We start from the raw sequence: 26,844 nt of genomic DNA, 5'->3' as shown, positions 1-26,844 counted from the left end.
CATGGTGGAGGAGGAGTCCCGCTCATCAGCACAGATGTTCTCTTGATATATATATGGAGAATATAAAAATGCTGCTTTGTGATTTGTCACTGAAGTTGTTTGATGATTTCCTCTGTTGTGTCTAATAAGGTAACAGTGAGTGTCATTGGCAGCTGTGAGAGTCTCTCTCTCTTTAGGGGACTGACAGGAGCCAGTTTCTTCAGTGTGTTTTAGGGAGCAGAGGAGAAACTTGAGTGTGTGTCGAGCAGAAGAAGATGAAGAACTGTCTGATGCTGATGTTTCTGTGCTATATGGTAAAACTCACCACCTCTGGTAGGTACATAAAGAGGTACTTTATTCTTTCATATGAGCTGAAATCATTTACATGTAATGTTACACTTACATTGTTATATTTACTAGTTGTCTCCCTGTCGCTCATGTGCAGACAGTGTGAGTGTGAGATTGGTGAATGGCAGGAATCCCTGTGCTGGTAGAGTGGAGGTTCTTCGTGATGGTCAGTGGGGAACAGTGTGTCATAAGGGCTGGGATATGACTGATGCTGCAGTGGTGTGTAGAGAGCTGGACTGTGGGACGGCTGTAAAAGCAACATATGACGCTCACTTTGGACGTGGATCAGGACCAATTTCAATGGCATATGTATTCTGTAGAGGATCAGAGACTGCACTGAAAGACTGCAGATCACAGAGCCAATATGCACGAAACTGTGATCATGGTCAAGATGCTGGTGTCGTCTGTTCAGGTAAGCTGTCCCTCAACTTATCACATCACTCTTTCAGGTTTATTTATTGTATTTATTGTACACGCCCAATGGAGAGCGATCTTAATTTCGTTGTATTTTAAAGTACAATGACAATAAAGGCATTCAATTCAATTCAATTCAATTTCATAATTCTCACTCAAGCAATATAATGTTTCTGTATGCTGGTGAGGACAAACTGCATCAGTCAATCTTATGAAACATGAAATCGGTTTAATTATTTTGTTCATGGTATTATATGTATCCCCATTCCTTATTTTCTTATATTAAAATATGATGCAGAGAATTTTCACTAAATAGGCCATATGTAATGTATTTTTTATTATTCACAGTCGGATTTGATAATCTTATTTACATTCTTTATTTAATGAAGATTATAAAATTACAGATGAAAGATACAGTTACAGATAAAATAAGTGCAGATTAAGTGAATTAATGAAATACAAAATGTCAAAATTTAATTAAGATTTTTCTAGTGTTCCAGGTGAATAGAGTTGTTTAATTAATCATAATCTTTATAATTCAAAGACTCAGAGCGAGGACTTCGACTTGTGGACGGGTTTCACCTGTGTTCTGGGAGAGTGGAGATACTTCGTACAGAAGGATGGGGCACAGTGTGTGCCGCTGCCTTTGACCAGGATGATGCAAAGGTTGTGTGTAGAGAGCTGGACTGTGGGGCTCCTGTACAGATGCTGGGAGAAGATGCTTTTGGCAAAGGAAAGGGTCGAGTTTGGTCAGAGGAGATAAAGTGCAGAGGAAATGAGTCTCAAATAGACGTCTGTTCGCGATCATCTTCACAGATACACAGCTGTTCCCATGACAATGATGTGGGAGTGATTTGTTCTGGTTAAGTATAAACATTTGGCATTTTTTTAGATAAAGTACATACCTAATATACTGATGTTGTATTGCTCAATTATCTGGATTCTAGTTTCATGTTTAAATAAGCTGGCGTTCTCTGCACAGGTTACACTGATCTCAGACTGGTAAACGGCTCAGACTCTTGTTCTGGAAGAGTGGAGCTTCGGTTCCTCAATGAATGGGGCACAGTGTGTGATGCATGCTGGGATATGAGAGCTGCTAGTGTCCTCTGTAGACAGCTGAAATGTGGGATTGCTGTGTCTGTTGTGGGATCAGACTGGTTTGGAGAGGGAAGTGGTGAAATCTGGGCTGATGTGTTTGATTGTGACGGGAATGAAACAAAACTCTCAGAATGTTCCGTCTCTTCGTGGAGTCGAGCTGAATGTTCTCATGGACGAGATGTTGGAGTCATTTGCTCTAGTGAGTCCAAATTCACACTGTGATAAAGTCATTGAATTCAGATTAAAATGTAATATACATTTTTAATAAATACTGAATTAAAAATACATATTATCTCCAGAGAGTGAAGCTCATCTGGGGAACTGCAGCTTTCCAGATACTCTCAACTGCAGCTCCACACAACAGCTGTCAATCAAAAACTTTGGTGAACAAAAATCAACATCTGGGCAGATACTTTAGTTGTTAATGATAAATATTGTTCATGTACAAGCACTGTTTTTCTCTCTCTGAATATCAGGTCGCGGGTCCATCAGGCTGGTGGGTTCTGGGGGAGACTGTGCAGGGAGGCTGGAGGTTTTTCACAGCGGCTCATGGGGGACAGTGTGTGATGACTCCTGGGATATTAAAGATGCCCATGTGGTGTGCAGACAGCTGCAGTGTGGAGTGGCCCTCAGTAACCAGCAGGTACCAGCCTGGTTTGGTCCTGGTTCTGGACACATATGGCTGGATGAGGTGGAGTGTGAGGGGAATGAGACGTCCCTGTGGAACTGCTCTTCTCCAGGCTGGGGGAAACATGACTGTCAACACAAGGAGGATGTAGGAGTCGTGTGCTCAGGTGAACAAGTTAAATAATAACAACAATATTTTAAACATTTCTATAACCTATGTATGTGATCAGGTGTACTTATACATGTTAAATATACATAAATTAAAAACATATATGAACCTATTCTGTTAATACAAGTTCTTTTTTCAAATGTAGACAGAATACAGGTGAGAATACTCTGACAGAGTTTTCTAAACGACTTGCACCGCAACACGACACTTTGAATCTACAGCACTAACAGATGTTTTATTGACAAAGTTCAGGGAGAGCACGTTCAAATGATCTATCTAATCAGCATGAAACGGGGCCTATAAATACATAGCCGACTCACCTGTGTTCGGAGCTCTCCCTCGGACACCACACCAAATTCGCACACTTTTTTATCTAATCATTTGTAGGTGTGAACTTGTCTGATTTCCGAACAAATAACTAATGATTTGGGGGGGGTTTTTGTGATTGAAAGGCATATACATTTTACAACTGACTGGATGCCCATAAGACAAAGTGTAAATAAAGAAATACATTATTGGTCAGTATTACAGTTTTGCTTTAAACTGCTTACACACTAAAAGTGGTACTTTTGGCTCACTTAGTGAAACCATTCACTCATACCTAATCTTCTGACCAAGTCTACAAATCTGCAAGCACGTTATACAATCAGTTTGCATTTGTAAAACAAACTTTTTGCAAAATACTAAACAGAGTTCTCTATATTAGATCACCATAACAGCTCTTGGGTTATTTAAGAAAACACTGCCATTTAAATGCCACAATCATTTTCCAATTACCTACACCCAACGATAGTGAAAACATAAATTGATCATTTAGGATTCAAAACGCAGTTTTTTCAGAAAGAAAGAAATAATTTGTACCCTCTTGCAGTGTAAATATACCTAATTTGATCACTTAGAAATCAAAACTAAATTTTTGAGAAACAAATAAACTTTTGACCCTTGGATTTCTGTTTATGTTGTAAATATATACTGAACATGCATAAGTCAATTCATATTTATTTCTGTAGCGCTTTATACAGATTGTTTCAAAGAAGGTTCACAATTGTAACAATTTTAAATTCTGCTCTAACAAGCCAATAGTGTCATTACTCAGCTCAAGTCAGTTCAGTTCAATAACTGTAAAGTTTATCGATTGTGCTTACATACTGTAATTTGTGCACATACATGTAGGCCTAAGAGTGACAAACTCCTGTACACTCCACTGCACACGGAACAAGCAAAAGATACAACAGTTTTTGTGTTTTATTGCAGTTTTGCAGACTTGGTCTGAAGATTATAGATGAGTGAATGGTTATGCTATGGGCCTCAAGTAGGCTACAAAGTGTGTAAACAATAAAAAAATTTAATATAGATTTGAATGAAGTGTTTATTTTTGCAAGAGATGTGTGATGTTTTGCATCTTGTATTCATGTTTTGTGGCTTTGTGTGTAGAGTTTCAAATTAAGAGCCGAAGTTTCAGAGATTTTGTGCAAGCGATTTAAAAAAAAACTTAGTGTTTTATATATTTATACACTTATGAATAAAATATGTTTCCACATTTTTGGTTTTAGTGTCTTCCATTTTATATATGTACAGTTGTGACTAATTATTTCACTGTATGCCTCTTTTAAAAAGACATTAAATAGCTAATTGTTTTAAATGCATTGATTCACAATCTCATCCTTCTCCATCTAGAGTTTAAGGAGATCAGGTTAACTGAGGGCTGTGAAGGGAATGTGGAGGTTTTCTACAATGGATCCTGGGGAAATTTATGCTACAACAAGATGGACAGAGACACATCGAGTCTGATCTGTCAAGAGCTGAACTGTGGAAGATCTGGCAGTGAACCCAGTATTTCAAAGGGACTGAAGTCTCATAATTGGCTTGATAAACTTAAATGTCGACAACATGATTCCTCTCTATGGCAGTGTCCATCTTCAGCCTGGGGAGAGAATGACTGTCATAATGAAGTGGCCAACATCACCTGCTCAGGTAAGAAGATATTTAACTGATTTAAGATAGTTGGAAAACATCATGTTTGTTTGTTTCAGTAAAAGAAAAAAAATACAAAAACACATGTGGAATGTAACAGTATGATTATTATTTATAATTTCTCTATTCAGTATTGAGTTAAATTTTTATATTTTAATTTTAGAGGAGCAGACTCGTGAATCTCCTCGGAGTCGTCTGACATGTTCTTCCTCAGAATCTCCTCACCAGAGACAGTGTTCAAGTAAGATAAATATAAGGATGTATTTTCTTTATTCACAGTATCTGGAATTATTAATATCTGAGCACTTGTACACTGAATCCACATTCCACATTCATAATTTGTCACAACTTTAAATAGTCATAAAATGCATTTTAAATGTATTGCTGGTCAGTGATGTTGCTGTGTGTGATTTAGATGTTGTTCCTCTCAGACTGAGTGGAGGTTTGGGCCGGTGCTCTGGGAGGCTGGAGGTGTATCATAACGCTGTGTGGGGTTCAGTCTGTGCTGATCTGTGGGACATCAGCGATGCTCAGGTGGTCTGCAGGCAGCTGGGTTGTGGAGACGCACTGAGGGCTGATGGGAATTCAGTCTTTGGTGCTGGTGAAGGTGTTGTGTGGCTGAACAGAGTCGAGTGCAGAGGGAATGAGATTCACCTGTGGGACTGTCCTCTCTCCCTGAAGAACCACACTGACTGTTCCCACAAAGATCACGCTGGACTCACATGTGCAGGTCACTGTAACACACTGACCAATATTATTATTTTTTAAAATAATTTTAGTGGTAATAATATTTGTGTATTTGCTTTTTACAATGTGTTTTATGTCTGTTTTGTCAGATTTGTCAGTGTCCACTACTCCTGCCACAACAACATCAGCTTCTCCTCCAGTTCCTCAGACAGTGCGCTCAACATCAGTCACTCCTCCACAAACTCCTCCAGCAGCGTCTCTCTCTGTGCTTGTGGTTGCACTGGGAGTTTTGCTCTTACTGGTCTTAGTGCCACTGCTTATAGTGATTCAGCAGAACAGAGTGATGAGGAGAGGTAGGAGAGATCCAGAGACTGTCATATTGTGTCTTATTCAGTGTGTGATCAGTCATGTGTTGTGAACTGACGGCAGGTTTGTCTGTCTACACTCACAGCTCTCTCTAAGAGGAGACACAGGACGACGACTGAGGCCGTTTATGAGGAGATTCATCACAGACACAATCACTTCACTCAGAGAGGTGAGATATGAGACATGCAATTTATTTAATATCATTAATAAGAGAGTCTGTCAGACACTGTTCGTCTATTATTAGTCTTGTTAAACCTCCGGCTTTAAACCACAGAATTCCTCACAGAAAACCACAGAGCTGCAGGTGCATGTTTAGGTGTGTGTGTGTGTGTGTCTTTCTTCCTGTATGTATTTTTAGAGGGTAATAAGGTGCAGTTCATATGTGTGTGTGTTACCGAGGGGGAGTGTGTGTGTGTGTGTGTGTGTGTGTGTGTGTGTGTGTGTGTGTGTGTGTGTGTGTGTGTGTGTGTGTGTGTGTGTGTGTGTGTGTTTTCTTCCTGTGTGTATTTCTAGAAGGCAGTGAGGAATGGGTTCATGTGAGGATACATGTGTGTTTGCTAATAGGCCTAACAAAAAACAAACAGAAAAAAACATGGGATTTCTGCCTCTAATGTTTTTAAAAAATAAGAGTTATCCAGTGGAAATGAGGATTCAGTCTGTTTGCGATGATGAATATGTTTCTGACTGTTTTTCTCTCCTTTAACAGGAAGTATCATCTCTGAAGAACTGCATTCTGGGTATGAAGATGCTGATGAGCTTCTCTCAGGTTAGACATCAGAAGCGCTTATTAATTTCTTTCGAAATACTTTTTTGTTGAAATCAGCCTAAATAAAAAACTAATTCTAATAAATATTTGACTAATGACGCAATACCTTTTAAATACTGCTGTTTATTTATATATTAACATTATGTCCTCCTTTTTAGCAAAAGAGTTCAAGACTGAATATTATGATGATGTCACCAACAGCAGTGGCCTGCAAGGTCAGTTACCTTTTTAATTGATCACATGATTTATTACCAGATGATTAATAACTTTGGTCTCATGACCTGCAACAAGAACATATTTTGGCTTTTGTATCCAAACATATTCTGTGTCGATGCAGAAGAGATGAAGGAAATCACACCGGGATACTATGATGATGTCATCACTGATGGACTGAAACCAGATCGTGAGACAGGTGTCGTTCTGTTATTCTATAATGGCATATTGAAATACTTTTCAGTATATTTAAGTTATTTCAGTATATTAACGGATTTAAAAAAAAGTTTTGAATGTGATTATTAATGCATGTTTGTGATGATTGTGTGATTTTGTAGAAGACACCCCTGAGAGCTATGATGACGTAATCACCAGTGGACAGAACTCTTATATCAAAAAAGGTGTTTTTTATTTTTATTTTTTAAATATATTTCTTTAAAATAAACCTCATAACTGATGATATTTAAAATTACTGTCTTGTGTTTTTTGGCTAATACTGTATTTAACTCATTGGACTTTTATTTGCACATATAGTTAACATGCTAGAGAATTATGATGATGTCATCATTAATGGACAGAGCTCGCAAATAGGTGAGTTGAACAGAACTACATTTTATTATCACCCTTACGTGTTTACATGAGTATTAGACGTGAACTTTGTGTAATCAAGTCACTTAAAGGGAAAAGGGTTTCAGGGTTTCAAATAAGACAAAAGATGTGTCCCAATTCAGAGGCTGCATCCTTGTCAAAACGAGCATTGTTAAATGGGACGGTCTACAGGGGATTGTTCTTGTCGCCTAGCAACTGTGACAGCGATGATGAGCGGCAGTAACGTTTGTACTGGACTTTTTTGAAAGTTATATTAAACTGTCCGAAACCAAAACAGGGTTCACAAATTGTCTAAATATGGTCAGTGTTCACCGTGGTCCATTTCTATATATAATAAAGAGTATCAAGTTTTTTATTTTTACATTTGTATCGTTAGATATTTGAGTAAGCTGAAACGCAATACTTACATTTAAAAGTGTAGTCTTTGTCGCGCTACCGTGACGCAATTGGCCTTCGAATGATGCAGCCTCTGAATTGGGACGCAGCTTAAGTGTTTTATATTCTGATGTTTTTTATGTCATTCTTGATCAGAGGGAGTTCAGGAGGACTATGATGATGTGATGAGTGTGAGTGAAGATGTGAGAAACCTGTTAGGTAAGTTATTAAGTTATTGTTATGTTTTCCAGATTCATAGACTTCATTTAAAATATTAATCTGATTACAACATGAATTAAGATTTTGTTTTTAATAACAGATTATGATGATGTGGAGGAGGAGTCAAAAAAAGAAGGAGGGCCATTCGGCTCAATGACCACGCCGGTTCAAGAAATTTAAAAACTTAAAAGTTTGAGTTAAATTGCTATTGATTATATCAAATCTCAGGTTTTTATGTTTTTTTTTCTTTCTGTATTTAAATGTATGCCTCTGTGAGATCTTGTATTGTTTATTATGGCCTTGTTAATAGTAATAAAACAAACAACAATGCCTTTTCTGCTAAATTACCAAATAAACAAAAATGTGATGCAACAGTGGCAGCATGTACTTACATTTTTATGAGTGGATATGCTGAAATTAAAATGTTTGCATTTATTTTGGATGCATTAAGTAACTTTTTATGATCAGGTGTGTTTTAACCAATAAATAAATAAATATGCATATCGCTTGTCTCCTTGGCATTTTACTTTTAAAAACAGGCTGTAGATGAATGTGAAATGTGAAGGCCAATAGTATGGAAACCCATACTCTCAATTTTTCCTCTACAAGTTAGTGCACACTATTAGCAGTAATGAACACACACTGCAAACTTGGACACAGCAGTGGGAATCTTTTTGCTGTGACGCCTGCATGGGATCATAGTGTTTAGGTGTTTTGCTCATGGGCACCTCACTCGTTTCCTGCCGGTGTTGAGAATCGAACCCGCAACCTTTGGGTTACCAGTCCGACTCTAACCATTATGTAATGACTGCCAAACAACGTGAAAGTGACATGTGAAGGCAAAGTATGGTAACCCATATACTCGGAATTATTTAACTTATCCAAGTTAGTGCAGACACACACGTTTGTTTGCATGTAAAATGTGTATTTCTTCTTCAAGTGTTGCAGCCATTAATGAAACCATGGTAATGTCATTCTACTTTTTGGTACTTTTTGTATTCTTTTGGTTGAAAATTGTACTTACCTGCATGACCGAGTCATTGCAAGCTGCACATGCAGATTTTGAACTTAGAGCTTCTTGATTGCTGAAAAAGAATGTGTTTGCAGGTTTCGTTTCAGTTGATTGTCGTAAGTAAGGACACATTTCATTGAGTGCTGAATTTGTTTTCTATGTTAAAAAATATCTCCAAAAGATTCAGTGTTCAAATTTGAATCATTCGATTCCGTTGTGTTAACCCGTTTGAACAATTCAGTGTGAAAAACCGACTCAAACGATTCATTTAGGGATTCACTAGTTGTTGTGATTCTAAAGAGTAGACTGAAAATATGACATAATTCCTGAAATTGTTAGGGTAAATATTAACCGGGCCAATATACTGCAGTCAAAGGTTTGTAAATTTGAGTAAAATTGTACTGGTACTACAGAACAACTGGGGCTCGTGTCCCAGTTAACGAGTCCGTCGATACAATAGTCAGTTTACTGCCACCCATAGGAATAGATCGGTATTGCAGTATTAAACACACAAGTGCATCTGCAAACTTGGTCGAGTATTCCTATATGATGAACTGGGTAAAGGCATAGGTATAGCCTACTTTGTGGTCTTTTTAAAATCATTATTATTATAAAACAACATTCTCTATTCCTTACACTCTTTTGTGAAATAATATTTACTGTGCACTTGAAGAGCATGACAAGCATTGCTAAGGCTACTTCTGAATATATTATAGTAGTTAAAATTAATCTTTAAAACAACACATTTTATTTATTTTTGTATCCAACTAATAATTTAAAACATGGACTCAAAGTGAGAAACATGAAGCATTTAATTATCAGTGTTTGTATATACGCAAATGCTGTGCTTTGATGCTGTAAATAAACTGGAATGTTTCTTGTCCCTGAAATCAGTTTCCTGTATGTGTTTTTTTGTCACCCCCCTCTATCTTGCATGTTTCTCCCCAGTTAAGTGTCTCTATAAGGTGGAGGAGGAGTCCTGTTCATCAGTGTTGGCGTGCTTTTAATAAATATGGTGAGGATCATAAATGCGTCTTCTGATTTGTCAGTAAAACTGTTTGATGATTTCCTCTCTTCTGTCTAATAAGGTAAAAGTGACTTTGATTGGCTTGTTGTTTCGTGATTCTTGTAGAGCCTTCTGTCTCTGTCTCTCTTGAACCTTTCACTTCTGAGTTGATCAAGCAGAGTGTGATCAGTGAAGATGGAGAGCTATCTAACACTCATTTTTCTGTCATCTGTGATCAGACTCGCCACAGCTGGTACGTACACACACACACACAGGATCATTATGTGTGAGTTAATGTAGTGATTGACTCTGTGTTAGTTATGAAATGGTCATAACATAAGTTCCACTTTTGTATGTGTAATATTTGAATTAATATAAATGTAAATTTACTTCTTTCATGGTCATTTTCTCTGTTCATCTGTTTTGCTGACTTAAAGTCTGTTGTTGTTTGTCTTCTTTCACTGTGCATACAGTAAATCATTCTGTATCTTGTCTACAGGCAGCGTGAGGCTGGTGGGTGGCAATGATTCCTGTGCTGGTAGAGTGGAGGTTTATTATAGAGGTCAGTGGGGAACCGTGTGTGATGATTATTGGGGTTTGACAAACACTGCAGTGGTGTGCAGAGAGCTGGACTGTGGAAATACTTCAAATACAATGCGTGTTGCTCACTTTGGACCAGGATCAGGACAAATCTGGATGGATAATGTGGTCTGTAGTGGATCAGAGTCCTCAATATTCAAATGCTCACAATCAGAAATGGGTGAACATGACTGTGAGCATAGTGAAGATGTTGGAGTGATCTGTTCAGGTAGGTTCGTTTTCTGTCTAGATTTCACCATCAAATGTATTTGGTGTATTTATTCTATCAAAATATGTACTAGATTGTAAAATGAATGTTCAAAGTTTATAAAAAGTGGAAATTAACAAGTGTTATAACACATATATAACACATATATATCTATCAGCTCAATGTTATATCAATCTATGATCGCTATCTTGATGTGACAGTAGCTGTAAAAATATAAAGAATCTACATGACAGTAACAGTTTTTTTTATTTCAAAATTTTAAAGTCAAAATTTAGTTTTGTGTTGTGATCAGGTTAATGCATGTTTAATGAGAGCGCATGCATGATCTGAATCAGCAAACTCTCTTGTTTAGTTTCATAATACAAAATTTACTTTAAATGTTAAACACTTTCATCTACGTATATGTTAAAAATAAACAAGAAAATGAATTGACAAAATAAATTAATGTACATTATTAAAACTGATGTTCTCTTAGTATTATAGCTCACCAAATCCAGGGCTGGACAAGATGACAGTCAATAGCGGTGTAACAATACACTGATGTGACGCTTCAGTTTGATACACAATGTTACTTTAAAACAAAGCCAAAATGGACTAAATATTTAAGAAAAAGTACTACAAAGTCCTGACTGCATATAGATATTGTAAATATTAAATATTGTATTTTAATAAATAATATATTTATTTTTGTATTTATTAATAATAATTAATAAACATGGAAGCTCAAATGTGTGAACTTCTGGGTTAATGATATTTGATGCTAAATTAAATAAATCTAAACTTTGATTTTGGGTGAACTACTATTGCTGTATACAGATTAATACATTGTCGCTATGGATGATAAATATTGTTTTTGTATTGCGATACATTGTGACACAATATATTGTTACACCACTAATAGTCAACCAGGGTGCCAAATGAAGTAGGACCAGTACTGACACAAATGTTACTCTAGACGGAAACAACAGCACTCTTTGTTCTTGACATTATACTCTTAGTTTACATTAAGTTGAAGATTTCAAAACAGCTTTTAATATGTTAGTTTTATTTTGCCGCAAAAAAATCTCTGACTTACCAAACATTATAAGCAAATGATACAACACTCCATGGTCTCCCTTACGAAAAAATAACATATTCAAGTGTGCTATTAGTACACTTCTTTTAAACTAAAAAATAAGAAAGTATACTTTCAGTCTACTTTTTATATACTTCTCAGAAAAATACTTACAATTGCAATTTAGTCCCAAGCAGCATTGAAATATTACACTTACAATTGTGTACTAGTACATTGAGTTACATAAAGTATACTTAAAAATATACTTGAGCTTTTCTTTACTTTTTTATTTTGGGGATTTTTTTTATGTCTTGACATTTTAAATGGCTTGTTATCATAATAATTTCAGGCATCAGGCTGGTTGGAGGTTCTCGCTGTTCTGGAAGACTAGAGGTGCCTCATGGGAACACCTGGTACACAGTGTGTGCCGCTGCCTTTGACCAGCAGGATGCAGAGGTTGTGTGTAGAGAGCTGGACTGTGGGGCTCCTGTACAGGTGCTGGGAGAAGATGCTTTTGGAAAAGGAGACGCTCAGATGTGGACACAAGAGATTCAGTGCAGAGGAGACGAGTATCAGTTTGCTCTCTGTCCAATGTTACCTTCACACAATTGTTCCTATGACAACAATGTGAGCGTTGTATGTATTGGTAGGTGAACGACATATGAACTATACAAGTATAGACATAAATTATCATTGAGTAATATTTGTACAACAATTGTTTTTCTTTTTTCACCATCTTTCTCTGCCCTTTTTTCCTTTAGAAACAGTGAGATTAGTTGGTGGTAAGAGTTCCTGTGCTGGTAGAGTGGAGGTTCTTCATGATGGTCAGTGGGGAACAGTGTGTGGAGATTACTGGGATTTGTCTGATGCTGCAGTGGTGTGTAGAGAGCTGGGATGTGGAGAGGCTTTAAGTGCACCAAAGAATGCTCAGTTTGGAGAAGGATCAGGGAAAATCTGGATTTCTGATTTACAGTGTACTGGATCAGAGTCTACATTGATGAACTGTAGATTCAATGGATGGGGAATAGAAGCTAAACATACTGACGATGCTGGAGTCATTTGCTCTGGTAAGCTACGCTCATGCTTATTTCATAATTACTAACCTTTTTCCCCACAGTATTCCGGGATAAATACAAATTTTCTGACCACATTCAATGTTACATCAGGTGGTTGTTTGGTTGTCTGTGTGGGGGGAAGTAATCTATTATGTGACGTGCTGAATTACTATGGAATGTTGTACATGAAGAAATTTGTGTGCAACATGCTTTTTTTTTTTCCAGACAATTCCTTTTGTGAACGAAAAACATATATCGTTCAAAGGTTGAGCATTAGTAGACTACATGCATTTTAATAACATGCTGGGTGCATTTATCTTACAAAAGTTATTCCCCCCTGTTATTCATTAAATGTTAAAAGCGGGTGCACTCTGGGTTCGGGCCACATTCCGAGCTCTCCCCCGGACAACACGCCAGTCGTCAAATACGCATACTCTTTTACTCTAGATAATTATTTGTAAGTGCAAACTCATGAAATGCAAGAAGCTTGTGTGGATTTTATGCATGAAATAAACTGCTGACAATTAAAAAAAAACTGGTCAGAATAAACTGTTTAGTTTTATAAAGTAATAGGTCAAGAAGCAAAACAAATATCATTAAATTTGTCAATTTTTTATTCAAGGAGTCAGGCTGGTTGGGGGTTCACAACACTGTTCTGGCAGAGTAGAAGTGTCTCATGATCGGTCATGGATGTCAGTGTGTGCCGCTGCCTTTGACCAGCAGGATGCAGAGGTTGTGTGTAGAGAGCTGGACTGTGGGGCTCCTGTACAGGTGCTGGGAGAAGATGCTTTTGGTAAAGGAAACGCTCAGATGTGGACACAAGAGATTCAGTGCAGAGGAAATGAGTCTTATATATCTTTCTGTCCAACATCATCTTCTCTCAAATACAACTGTACCCGTGAGAATGAAATTGGAATGTTATGTTCTGGTAATGGAGCTTTTCAAACAACTTTTTAATAATAATTTATTTTGCATGTTTTGTACTGTTTAACTAAACTCTCTGTACTTTATCCAGGTTACACTGACCTCAGACTGGTCAACGGTCCTGACATCTGTTCTGGTCGAGTTGAACGTCAGTACTTCAGTGAATGGGGCACGGTGTGTGATGCATGCTGGGATATGAGAGCTGCCAGTGTCCTCTGTAGACAGCTGAATTGTGGGATTGCTGTGTCTGTTGTGGGATCAGACTGGTTTGGAGAGGGAAGTGGTGAAATCTGGGCTGATGTGTTTGATTGTGACGGGAATGAAACAAAACTCTCAGAATGTTCCGTCTCTTCATGGAGTCGAGCTGAATGTTCTCATGGACGAGATGTTGGAGTCATCTGCTCTAGTGAGTCCAGTATTTAATCTCACAATATGTAATTTCACAACATGTGTAGTGTAGTGTCATTTCAAACTGAAATAAAATGTTCTTGTAATTGTTTTCTGAATTAATTTATTATTATGTAAAAAAGAATATTATAAATGTAAAGCATATTTTCAAACTTGCAATATGTTAATAAAATGCTACATCTTTCACTCAGATTCCTCTCTGGCTGTTCATGACGGTCTGGTGCGGTTGTCTGGAGAGAGACAGTGTGAGGGGGAGCTGGAAGTTTCCATCCATCAGGTCTGGAGGAGAGTTCTGCTGGACTCCTGGAGTCTCACTGAATCCTCTGTGGTCTGCAGACAGCTGGGCTGTGGCTCTGTGCTGAACTTCTCCGGCTCCTCTTCATCCAGTCCTGAACACAGTCATGAGTGTGTGACGGGCTTCCAGTGCTCTGGGAGTGAAGCTCATCTGGGGAACTGCAGCTCTCCACAAACTCTCAACTGCAGCTCCACACAACAGCTGTCAATCTCCTGCCTTGGTGAGAAGAGCAACATCTGGGCAGATTCTTCAGTTGTTAGTGATCAATAATGAGTTTTTCTCTCTCTGAATATCAGGTCGCGGGTCCATCAGGCTGGTGGGTTCTGGGGGAGACTGTGCAGGGAGGCTGGAGGTTTTTCACATCGGCTCATGGGGGACAGTGTGTGATGACTCCTGGGATATTAAAGATGCCCATGTGGTGTGCAGACAGCTGCAGTGTGGAGTGGCCCTCAGTAACCAGCAGGTACCAGCCTGGTTTGGTCCTGGTTCTGGACCCATATGGCTGGATGAGGTGGAGTGTGAGGGGAATGAGACATCCCTGTGGAACTGCTCTTCTCCAGGCTGGGGGAAACATGACTGTCAACACAAGGAGGATGTAGGAGTCGTGTGCTCAGGTGAACAGTAAATTAATGTGATGATTTTAAATATATAATTTCAAATGTTTAAAGGGATAATGTACTGGTGGTAATTTCTGCTAAATAAACACCAGGATAATCAGGAGCAGATGGATAATATTTTACAACAAAGACCATCTTACTGTATCGATGGTCTGATAGACAGCGCTGCCATGGATGCCGCTACTTTTTAAATATTTTTTTATTGACCAAGCAGAATCAAGTAGTACATAAGATTCATAATATAATATAAAAATATAATTAAGTATTTTTTTTCAGATGCTACCAGAGCAACATGCATTAGCCTTGTATTAACCAGTTATTTTGGTGATATTTTAGGTTTAGTCCAACCTGAATTCATATATTTATAATGCACATCCTTTTCCATCTAGAGTTTAAAGAGATCAGGTTAACTGAGGGCTGTGAAGGGAATGTGGAGGTTTTCTACAATGGATCCTGGGGAAATGTATGCTACAATAAGATGAACAGAGACACAGCGAGTCTGATCTGTCAAGAGCTGAACTGTGGAAGATCTGGCAGTGAACCCAGTAATTCAGAGGGACTGAAGTCTCATAATTGGCTGGATTATTTTAAATGTCGACGTCATGATTCCTCTCTATGGCAGTGTCCATCTTCAGCCTGGGGACCGAATGACTGTGATAATGAAGTGGCCAACATCACCTGCTCAGGTAAGAAGATATTTAACTGATTTAAAATAGTTGGAAAACATCATGTTGGTTTCAGCATGATTATTAATAATAATTTTTCTATTCAGCATTGAATTAAATTTAAATATTTTAATTTTAGAGGAGCAGACTTGTGAATCTCCTCGGAGTCGTCTGACATGTTCTTCCTCAGAATCTCCTCACCAGAGACAGTGTTCAAGTAAGATAATTATAGGATGTATTTTCTTTATTCACAGTATCTGGAATTATTATTATCTGAGCACTTGTAACGTCTTAGTTCCATGTGTTTTGTTGTGAATGGTGTCCTGAAGCTGGTCAGTGATGTTGCTGTGTGTGATTTAGATCATGTTCCTCTCAGACTGAGTGGAGGTTTGGGCCGGTGCTCTGGGAGGCTGGAGGTGTATCATAACGCTGTGTGGGGTTCAGTCTGTGCTGATCTGTGGGACATCAGCGATGCTCAGGTGGTCTGCAGGCAGCTGGGTTGTGGAGACGCACTGAGGGCTGATGGGAATTCAGTGTTTGGTGCTGGTGAAGGTGTTGTGTGGCTGAACAGAGTCGAGTGCAGAGGGAATGAGATTCACCTGTGGGACTGTCCTCTCTCCCTGAAGAACCACACTGACTGTTCACGCAAAGAGCACGCTGGACTCACATGTGCAGGTCACTGCAAAACTCTGACCAATATTAGTCATTTTTTACATCATTTTAGGGCTAATAATATTTGTGTATTTGCTTTTTCCAATGTGTTTTATGTCTGTCTTGTCAGATTTGTCAGTGTCCACTACTCCTGCCACAACAACATCAGCTTCTCCTCCAGTTCCTCAGACAGTGCGCTCAACATCAGTCACTCCTCCACAAACTCCTCCAGCAGCGTCTCTCTCTGTGCTTGTGGTTGTACTGGGAGTTTTGCTCTTACTGCTCTTAGTGCCACTGCTTATAGTGATTCAGCAGAACAGAGTGATGAGGAGAGGTAGGAGAGATCCAGAGACTGTCATATTGTGTCTTATTCAGTGTGTGATCAGTCATGTGTTGTGAACTGACGGCAGGTTTGTCTGTCTACACTCACAGCTCTCTCTAAGAGGAGACACAGGACGACGACTGAGGCCGTTTATGAGGAGATTCATCACACACACAATCACTTCACTCAGAGAGGTGAGACATCTTGACACTTTCACAGAGCCTGACTTGTAGAGATAAACAGGGTTATAGTTTCATGCAGAGAGAAATGCATTGATACATTTTGTCTGTTTTGTGAACATGTTTCTATGGTTCTGCCGTCTCTCCATAACAGGAAGTGTCCTTTCTGAAGAACAGCATTCTGGGTATGAAGATGCTGATAAGTTTCTTTCAGGTAAGACGACTGAAATAATGTATGTATCTGCATTTTATTTTTGCAGACATGATGTTGCATATATTATTTATTAATTAACTTATCAGAATCTGTGGTAGGAATCACGCCTGGTTATTATAATGATGTCACCACCATTAAAAGCCCAACACATCCTGCTATAGTTTTATTTCTATAATTATTCATATTATTTGAAAATGCATGTGTATTTTATGTGATTTCATTAAATATGTGTAATTTTCAAAATCCAAAATTGACATAGATGGATGCAGTTTATTTTGTAATATTTTGTTGCAGATGACATATCAGAAACCTATGATGATGTCGTCATACGACAGTTCTCCAATAATAAAGCAGGTGTGTGTTTAAAATAATAATATTTTTTGACGTATCAATGAATCATTATTACATTATAATTTATATATATTATATATAATAGTGTACTTTAAAGTGCAGTGTGAGATTTTGTTTATGAAAATAATGATTGACACATTTATATCAGAGGGAGAATAATAATGTGAGGAAAGTGGTTGAGTCCTGCTTTATCTCTCACTGAATAGGTCCTGTTTAATTTTCATAACTAAATATTTGAATGAATTTAAAACATTAATGAACTCAATGTGTTACTTTATAAACATAAATTGATACATTAATATTTTCTTGTTTTTTTTTAGCAGACTATGATTATTTGGGGGAGGAGCCAAGAAAACAGGGAGGAGCTGTTTAAGTTCACATTGTTTTATATGCAGCTTTTATATGAGCAGTTTAATTGCTGCATATTATTAAGTTTTAGTTGTAATCCATCAATATTTTATGTTACATTTAGTTTTGAAATGTACCAGATCAATTACATTTAGCTAATTTTCTACATTTAAACTGAAAGAGAATTGCTTTGCTTTCATGTTGTTTCTTATTAACTTCATCTGTGTGCTTTTTCTTTCCATTTGCCAAATTATTTGTAATTCATTTGCTATATTATTTGTAATTCATTTGCTATATTATTTGTAATTCAAAGTGATATTATTGGACAATCTTTCAGAGGATGTGAGAAATCATGTATACTTTTTGGCAAAAAATTATGTATGTTTATGCATATAATAACATGTGGAAAATGGATTAAGATTCAGGGATGTGATCAGCTAAGGGGAAAAAAAGAAACCTCCTATTTTCTCCCTCATTCAATAGTATGACTATGTATGCAATAACAACAAAAACAATAATGATTATTATTCACATTAACTATAAATTCAAACAAATAAATAAATATATTACTATTGCAATAATACTTTTCTAATGTAAAATAAAAACAAGCATTTGATAATAATAATTAATGTTAATAATATTATTAATATACATTTTATTGTAATTAATAATAAAATGTTAATTGTAATATTTTTAAGTCATCCTGCGGACCCCTATGGAAGTTTGCTGAGGCCCCCTATAGTGGGCCCTGACCCCCTGGTTAAGAACCACTGTTCCTGGGAAAGGTAAACCACTTCAAAACAAAGTCAACTAAGGTTTTTATATATATATATATATATAGCTTTATATTATAATGATTATTATATGTTATATGTTAATGATTATAATAAAATAAAAAAATATCACTCAAATTAATGTGCAGTAAATTATGCTCTACGTTAAATGAAGAAGAAAAAAGAAAGAAAAAAGATTAGTAGCTGTAAAAAAGAAAAAGAGAAATTATCCATTTCTGTTAATTTGTCCACAAGGTCAAGACTCATGTCTGCTCCTCTTCACAATTACAAGTTATTTGTCGCCATCTGGTGGAATAATCGAGCATTACAGCATTAAACACACATTACAGCTACAAATGCTTGATATGATGCCAAATGAATAACTTTGGAACAGAAACTAATGTTAATTTACAAATATTATCTGAATAGCCCTGTTTTTTGTTCACAAATCAGTCCAGTTCATTTTATATATTATTAATTTACTGTTTATTGTGCTCTGCTTAGAACATGATACGAGTGTAGTAAATTCCACTTAATATTATGCACATTTCCCCCCAAAAAATTATAACTTCTATATGTATAGCAAAACTATTGTGTGTGAAATAAAGTGTCAGTAAGCGAGTAGTCAGTCATCAGTCTTGTATGTTGTGTGTGTGGATACAGGCTTTGATGCCGAATATAACCTGCAGTGTTTCTCTATCAATAAGTTTAGTGTGACTTTCTCTCCACGCTGACATATGACTGACACGAGTGTGTCCTCAGTGAAGTGTCTCTTCACACTGGAGGAGGAGTCCCGCTCATCAGCGCTCACACTTTATTGATATATATGGAGAATATAAAAATGCTGCTTTGTGATTTGTCAGTGATTGTGTTTGATGATTTCCTCTGTTGTGTCTAATAAGGTAACAGTGAGTGTCATTGGCAGCTGTGAGAGTCTCTCTCTCTTTAGGGGACTAACAGGAGCCAGTTTCTTCAGTGTGTTTGAGGGAGCAGAGGAGAAACAGAGTCAAACAAACAGTGTGACGAGCAGAAGAAGATGGAGGGATTTCTGACACTCGTTTTACTCTCTTCTATAGTCACTATAACCACATCTGGTAAGAACAATAAGGAGGTGAAATTATACATGTTTAAATGAATAGTTTATCTATGATATATCTATTACACCAAACTAAATAGAGGCCTGTGTAATATTTAGAAATAGATCTTGTGACACTAGATCATTTATTTAATACCAATTAAAGTTTAATAATGAATATTTACAGGCAACCAGTTTAATTATGCCATAATGATTTTCTCATATTTTGAATATATCCTCAACTTTACAATGTTCGACTGCTACTAGCTAAATCTCTCTTTCATGTACAGATTTCGAGACTGTTAGATTGGTTGGTGGTAACAGTCCTTGTGCTGGTAGAGTGGAGGTTCATCATGGAGGTCAGTGGGGAACAGTGTGTCATTGGAACTGGGGTATGCCTGATGCTGCAGTGGTGTGTAGAGAGATAGGATGTGGAAAGGCTCTAGAGGCTGTGCGTAATGCTCACTTTGGACAAGGATCAGGACCAATCTGGATGGATGCTGTGGGCTGTAGTGGATCAGAGTCAACACTGAAGAACTGTAGATCATTAGGATGGGGTGTTCATCGCTGTGGTCATCATCATGATGCTGGAGTCAAATGCACAGGTGAGCGGCTCCATACATCACACTGTTAATACATCACTGATCAGACTTTCATTGATAAACATCTTATAAGCCATTTAAAATAATTTAATGTAATTTGTTGTCAGAGCAAATCATACGCAGCTAATTGATGAGTAGTATATTTTATTGTCTTAACAATTTTATCTATTTATAAATTATATTACTAATAATAGGACTATTGTTTTATGTCCATATCATAATCATTATGACAGATGGTCTTCTCTGTTGTGTAAATATATTCAGAAACCATAAACTACGGAAGGTCAAGACTTGTGGACGGGTCTCACCTGTGTTCTGGGAGAGTGGAGATGTTTCTTGTAGGCGGCTGGGGTTCAGTGTGTAACACTGCCTTTGACCAGAAGGATGCAAAGGTTGTGTGTAGAGAGCTGGACTGTGGGTCTCCTGTACAGGTGCTGGGAGAAGATGCTTTTGGAAAAGGAAATGGTCAGATTGGATCAAAAGAGATTCAGTGCACAGGAAATGAAACACACATTCGACGCTGTCCATCATCAAACTCACATATTATAAACTGCAGCCATGACAACGACGTGGGACTGATATGTTCTGGTGAAATGTCAATGCTCAGCCTTTTAAATGATAAATCAAATTGTTAATTAAAATGTAATTATTTGATTGGTTTCTTCATGGTTTGATCAGTTTCAGTAAACTCTGTGTTCTTTGTCCAGGTTACACTGACCTCAGACTGGTCAATGGTCCTGACATCTGTTCTGGTCGAGTTGAACGTCAGTACTTCAGTGAATGGGGCTCAGTGTGTGATGCATGCTGGGATATGAGAGCTGCCAGTGTCCTCTGTAGACAGCTGAATTGTGGGATTGCTGTGTCTGTTGTGGGATCAGACTGGTTTGGAGAGGGAAGTGGTGAAATCTGGGCTGATGTGTTGGATTGTGACGGGAATGAAACAAAACTCTCAGAATGTTCCGTCTCTTCATGGAGTCGAGCTGAATGTTCTCATGGACGAGATGTTGGAGTCATCTGCTCTAGTGAGTCCATATTACTGGAAGACTTTGTTTATTTCATGCTCCTGAAAGACTTAATAGTAGGCCTATAAATGCAATATTTCAGTTTTCTTTATGTTCATTTATTTTTTTAATAAAATATGTTATTAATGTAAAGCATTATAACTTGCAAACTTGCAAATAAAACATGAGCTCTCCTCTCTAGATTCTTCTCTGGCTGTTCATGACGGTCTGGTGCGGTTGTCTGGAGAGAGACAGTGTGAGGGGGAGCTGGAAGTTTCCATCCATCAGGTCTGGAGGAGAGTTCTGCTGGACTCCTGGAGTCTCACTGAATCCTCTGTGGTCTGCAGACAGCTGGGCTGTGGCTCTGTGCTGAACTTCTCCGGCTCCTCTTCATCCAGTCCTGAACACAGTCATGAGTGTGTGACGGGCTTCCAGTGCTCTGGGAGTGAAGCTCATCTGGGGAACTGCAGCTCTCCACAAACTCTCAACTGCAGCTCCACACAACAGCTGTCAATCACCTGCCTTGGTGAGAAGAGCAACATCTGGGCAGATTCTTCAGTTGTTAGTGATCAATAATGAGTTTTTCTCTCTCTGAATATCAGGTCGCGGGTCCATCAGGCTGGTGGGTTCTGGGGGAGACTGTGCAGGGAGGCTGGAGGTTTTTCACAGCGGCTCATGGGGGACAGTGTGTGATGACTCCTGGGATATTAAAGATGCCCATGTGGTGTGCAGACAGCTGCAGTGTGGAGTGGCCCTCAGTAACCAGCAGGTACCAGCCTGGTTTGGTCCTGGTTCTGGACACATATGGCTGGATGAGGTGGAGTGTGAGGGGAATGAGACGTCCCTGTGGAACTGCTCTTCTCCAGGCTGGGGGAAACATGACTGTCAACACAAGGAGGATGTAGGAGTCGTGTGCTCAGGTAAATGGAAAACAATAATTTAAATAATAACATTTCAATAACCTATATGTGACTCATAATATCCAGTATACTTGTATTATGCACATCAACAGCAGTGTTGGGAACTGAGAATAGGTTCTTATTCAGAAAATATTAGAACCTCTGGTAAAGGTTTCAAGTTTTCAATGTGGATTACTAAAATAACCTGACAGAGTTTTCTGAAGTTCTTACTTATCAGTATCGCAACACAACACAACACAACACAACATTACTGAATCTACAACATGAAATGGAAAGCGTGACTAATGTAGTCTGATTATTGAGTATTATCTGATTATTGATTAATGACTTTAAAGTCATACGAATTAATGACTTTAATGAGTCGGTTCTTTTAGTGAATCAAAAGCACACAGCAAATATAGCAAATATATGTTGTGACTCCTGAACAAACGGGTCAATTCTGTTCAGTGAGTCAAAAATATGCAGTTTAGAACCAACTCTGAGACTGAAATATACTGACTGGATGCTAATGCTAATGCTAAATATACATAGGCTATTGTGCATTTGGTCAGTAGCATTTTATAAATATGAATAAATAAATTATTTTTCACATTTTTGTTTGTTTAAAATGTTTCAGTATTACATTATATCACCTCCAAAAAATACTGAAAGTTATAAAATGTCTATGTAAACGCCACTTGAATGAATTGTTTTAAATGTTTAAATGTATATTTATAATTAAAATGATCTCATCATTTGGAAATAGATTTGCATTTTGTTTTTCAAAATACTTTCAAAATACCTTAAAAGCACTAAAAGAACCGTCAATTGATTTAATCGTCAAATTCTTTCATGGTTTCTGTCCAAATGAACAGACTCACGTGAGAGTTTAAGTTGATTCTCGATTCTCATCGTTTTCCATCTAGAGTTTAAAGAGATCAGGTTAACTGAGGGCTGTGAAGGGAATGTGGAGGTTTTCTACAATGGATCCTGGGGGAATGTGTGCTGGAACCAGATGGACAGAGACACAGCGAGTCTGATCTGTCAAGAGCTGAACTGTGGAAGATCTGGCAGTGAACCCAGTAATTCAGAGGGACTGAAGTCTCATAATTGGCTGGATTATTTTAAATGTCGACGTCATGATTCCTCTCTATGGCAGTGTCCATCTTCAGCCTGGGGACCGAATGTTAACAGTAATAATGAAGTGGCCAAGATCACCTGCTCAGGTAAGAAGATATTTAACTGATTTAAGATAGTTTGACATGATCATGTTTGGTAAAATATTATTCATGATGTCTAATATTCTGTTCAGTGATGTTTTGAAACTTTAAAATTTCAGAGAAGGAGAATGATGAGTCTCCTCAGAGTCGTCTGACATGTTCAAACTCTTCATCTCCTCACCAGAGACAGTGTTCAAGTAAGTTTATCATAAGCTTACATTTCCTTTTTTTCTTATATTAATTTTGTTTAATATAATGTTCTTGTGTGAAATTATTTTGTATTCCACATTCATAATTAATAACAGCTCTAAAGGCCTCCAGTTTCAGTGTGTTTTGTTGTGAATGGTGTCCTGAAGCTGGTCAGTGATGTTGCTGTGTGTGATTTAGATCATGTTCCTCTCAGACTGAGTGGAGGTTCGGGCCGGTGCTCTGGGAGGCTGGAGGTGTATCATAACGCTGTGTGGGGTTCAGTCTGTGCTGATCTGTGGGACATCAGCGATGCTCAGGTGGTCTGCAGGCAGCTGGGTTGTGGAGACGCACTGAGGGCTGATGGGAATTCAGTGTTTGGTGCTGGTGAAGGTGTTGTGTGGCTGAACAGAGTCGAGTGCAGAGGGAATGAGATTCACCTGTGGGACTGTCCTCTCTCCCTGAAGAAGCACACTGACTGTTCCCACAAAGATCACGCTGGACTCACATGTGCAGGTCACTGCAAAAACACTGAGCGATATTATTATTTTTTAAATAATTTTAGTGGTAATAATATTTGTGTATTTGCTTTTTACAATGTGTTTTATGTCTATCTTGCCAGATTTGTCAGTGTCCACTACTCCTGCCACAACAACATCAGCTTCTCCTCCAGTTTCTCAGACAGTGCGCTCAACATCAGTCACTCCTCCACAAACTCCTCCAGCAGCGTCTCTCTCTGTGCTTGTGGTTGTACTGGGAGTTTTGCTCTTACTGCTCTTAGTGCCACTGCTTATAGTGATTCAGCAGAACAGAGTGATGAGGAGAGGTAGGAGAGATCCAGAGACTGTCATATTGTGTCTTATTCAGTGTGTGATCAGTCATGTGTTGTGAACTGACGGCAGGTTTGTCTGTCTACACTCACAGCTCTCTCTAAGAGGAGACACAGGACGACGACTGAGGCCGTTTATGAGGAGATTCAACACAGACACAATCACTTCACTCAGAGAGGTGAGATATGAGACACGAATCTTATTTATTATGATTAATAAGAGAGTCTGTCAGACACTTGATGTTCATCTATTATTAGTCTTGTTAAACCTCCGACTTTAAACCACAGAATTCCTCACAGAAAACCACAGAGTTGCAGGTGCATGTTTATGTGTGTGTGTGTGTGTGTGTGTGTGTGTGTGTGTGTGTGTGTGTGTCTCTTCCTGTGTGTATTTTGAGGGTAATAAGGAGGGGTTCATATGTTCGTAAGTCTAGGTGCAGGTGTGTTTATGTGTGTTTGTCTCTTCCTGTGTGTATTTCTGGAAGGCAGTGAGGATTCATGGGTTCATGTGAGGATACACGTGTTTACTAATAGGCCTAAAACTTAAGATTTCTGCCTCCAATGCTTTTAAAATGTAAGTAATTAATATTTGTGTTGTATTGTAAGTAACACAATGCTTTCTGATCCAAATGAGGATTCAGTCTGTTTGTAAAGATGAACATGTTTCTGACTGTTCTGCTCTCTTTAACAGGAAGTCTCGTCTCTGAAGAACTGCATTCTGGGTATGAAGATGCTGATGAGCTTCTCTCAGGTTAGAGAGCTTAAGAAAATATAAATTTATTTTTACAAATATAAAAAAAGTTATTTACACATTTTAACACTAATTCAACTGTTCACAACAGTAACACTTTTATCTTATTAGAAAAAGAGTTCAAGACTGCATATTATGATGATGTCAGCAATGGCAGTGTCCTGAAAGGTCAGTTACCTTTTTAATTGTTAACCGTTTTAAATGTTTTAATTTGTTGCTGTGTCACAATCCAGACATTGAGGCTGTCTCATTTAAGAAAAATAACCGTTAGATTGCAAAGTAAGAAAGAAATTTCAGTATTTTTCACCTCATAAGGAATAATAGTCAATTTTATTACGGTTAATCTTGTTAAATAAGACTTCCTTGATGAATGCAGCCTTAAAATCATCCTTCGGAGGACGCAGCCTCTGAATTGGGACACAGCTAACATTCATTACTCAAAACCTGCAACAGTATATTTTACATTTATTTTGTTTCCCAAAATATAAAAAAATGCCCAAAATGTATATGTTTTGATGCAGAAGAGATGAAGGAAATCACACCGGGATACTATGATGATGTCATCACTGATGGACTGAAACCAGATCGTGAGACAGGTGTCGTTCAGTTATTCTATAATAGGAAGAAATATTTAAAATATATTAAAACCTGTATATATATATACATTATATATTGTCTCATGTTAAATTTACAGAATACATACCTGAGAGCTATGATGATGTAATGACAAGTGGACAGACAGGTGTTGTTATTGGTGGATTTACCATAATCCTTTTATAGTGATTTATGATATTATGGGTTAATAAAATATAATGCAATGTTTGTTCTCTCTATATGTTAATGTGTAGTGGACACACCAGAGCATTATGATGATGTCATCATTGTAACAGGTGAGTCACACAGAACTGCATTTCATTATCACGCATCACCCACTAATATTGAACATGAGTTTCTACCATTAATGAATCATCACGACTTTATCAGGAGTAAGTCTAATAATCTCAGAAAGTCATGAGAATCAATAACATCATTAATGACACAAGCTGATTTACAAACTACAATGTGAGGTTTTTATTTCACATGTGAATCAGAGGGAGATCAGGAGGAGTATGATGATGTGAAGAACAGCGATGAAGATGACAGAAACCTGTTGGGTAGGTTATTGTAACCTTTCTATAGCATATCAATTTTAATTTGTTATGTTTCTCATTTAAACTACATCTTGATATAATTATTACAATGAAAATGATCAGTTTGCCTTTGTTTTTAAAAACAGACTATGATGATGTGGAGGAGGAGTCAAATAAAGAGGGAGGAGCCATATGACTCACTGACCACACCCACTGCCTCTTCATCAAATCATAGTACAGTTACTGGAGATATGGGGGTTTCTTAAACTGCTGTTAAAGATTCTTGTTTTTGTTATCTGAAATATTTTTGTATAACAAATTTTGTAGAATATGTATTTTAATATTTTTTTAACCTAATAAACAAAAGATACCATTCATTCATTACTTTTGTCACATATATATACCGGTATATATATATATATTTTTTTTTAATCAGTTAGAGGAAATGAGAAAATGATGCAAAACACTATAAACGAAAACACTGTTAGGCAGTTCAGATTCAGATGATGACAGCATTATCTACCTAAATACAGTAGTCAGCATTTGAAGTGGATCAAAACCTTTCTTCAAAGCTATACATGAATTTTGAACAATACCCGTTCTTGTCTTAGACAACTTTGATGAA

At 37.6% G+C, this 26,844-nt stretch overlaps 2 protein-coding genes across 2 annotated transcripts; both read left to right on the top strand.

The window, feature by feature from the left end:
• The first annotated feature begins 204 nt into the window (after positions 1 to 204).
• Positions 205 to 8,349, top strand: LOC307004042 (scavenger receptor cysteine-rich type 1 protein M130). The gene is made up of 18 exons (XM_079622983.1): positions 205 to 312; positions 425 to 739; positions 1,286 to 1,603; positions 1,724 to 2,038; positions 2,139 to 2,222; positions 2,316 to 2,633; positions 4,313 to 4,609; positions 4,773 to 4,850; positions 5,025 to 5,339; positions 5,446 to 5,649; positions 5,748 to 5,831; positions 6,369 to 6,428; positions 6,587 to 6,643; positions 6,766 to 6,840; positions 6,980 to 7,042; positions 7,176 to 7,232; positions 7,782 to 7,844; positions 7,945 to 8,349. The coding sequence occupies exons 1-18, from the start codon at positions 255 to 257 to the stop codon at positions 8,022 to 8,024; spliced, it is 2,841 nt and encodes a 946-aa protein (XP_079479109.1). The 5' UTR covers positions 205 to 254; the 3' UTR covers positions 8,025 to 8,349.
• Positions 8,350 to 9,987: 1,638 nt separating this feature from the next.
• LOC307004041 (antigen WC1.1) lies at positions 9,988 to 26,595 on the top strand. The gene is made up of 34 exons (XM_079622982.1): positions 9,988 to 10,115; positions 10,362 to 10,670; positions 12,074 to 12,370; positions 12,486 to 12,791; positions 13,402 to 13,707; positions 13,795 to 14,109; positions 14,303 to 14,626; positions 14,703 to 15,020; positions 15,413 to 15,709; positions 15,828 to 15,905; positions 16,049 to 16,363; positions 16,470 to 16,673; positions 16,772 to 16,855; positions 16,995 to 17,054; positions 17,349 to 17,408; positions 17,726 to 17,772; positions 19,429 to 19,543; positions 19,892 to 20,206; positions 20,468 to 20,791; positions 20,911 to 21,225; positions 21,407 to 21,730; positions 21,807 to 22,124; positions 23,030 to 23,329; positions 23,443 to 23,520; positions 23,711 to 24,025; positions 24,132 to 24,335; positions 24,434 to 24,517; positions 25,030 to 25,089; positions 25,201 to 25,257; positions 25,611 to 25,685; positions 25,784 to 25,831; positions 25,938 to 25,979; positions 26,181 to 26,243; positions 26,366 to 26,595. Exons 1-34 carry the CDS (start codon positions 10,058 to 10,060, stop codon positions 26,413 to 26,415), a joined length of 6,465 nt encoding a protein of 2,154 aa, XP_079479108.1. The 5' UTR covers positions 9,988 to 10,057; the 3' UTR covers positions 26,416 to 26,595.
• The last annotated feature ends 249 nt before the right edge of the window (positions 26,596 to 26,844 follow it).

Source organism: Phoxinus phoxinus (genome assembly GCF_949152265.1).
Source record: "Phoxinus phoxinus genome assembly, chromosome: 9".
Classification (NCBI taxonomy): domain Eukaryota; kingdom Metazoa; phylum Chordata; class Actinopteri; order Cypriniformes; family Leuciscidae; genus Phoxinus; species Phoxinus phoxinus.
This window is presented reverse-complemented; position numbering and strand designations above follow the sequence as displayed.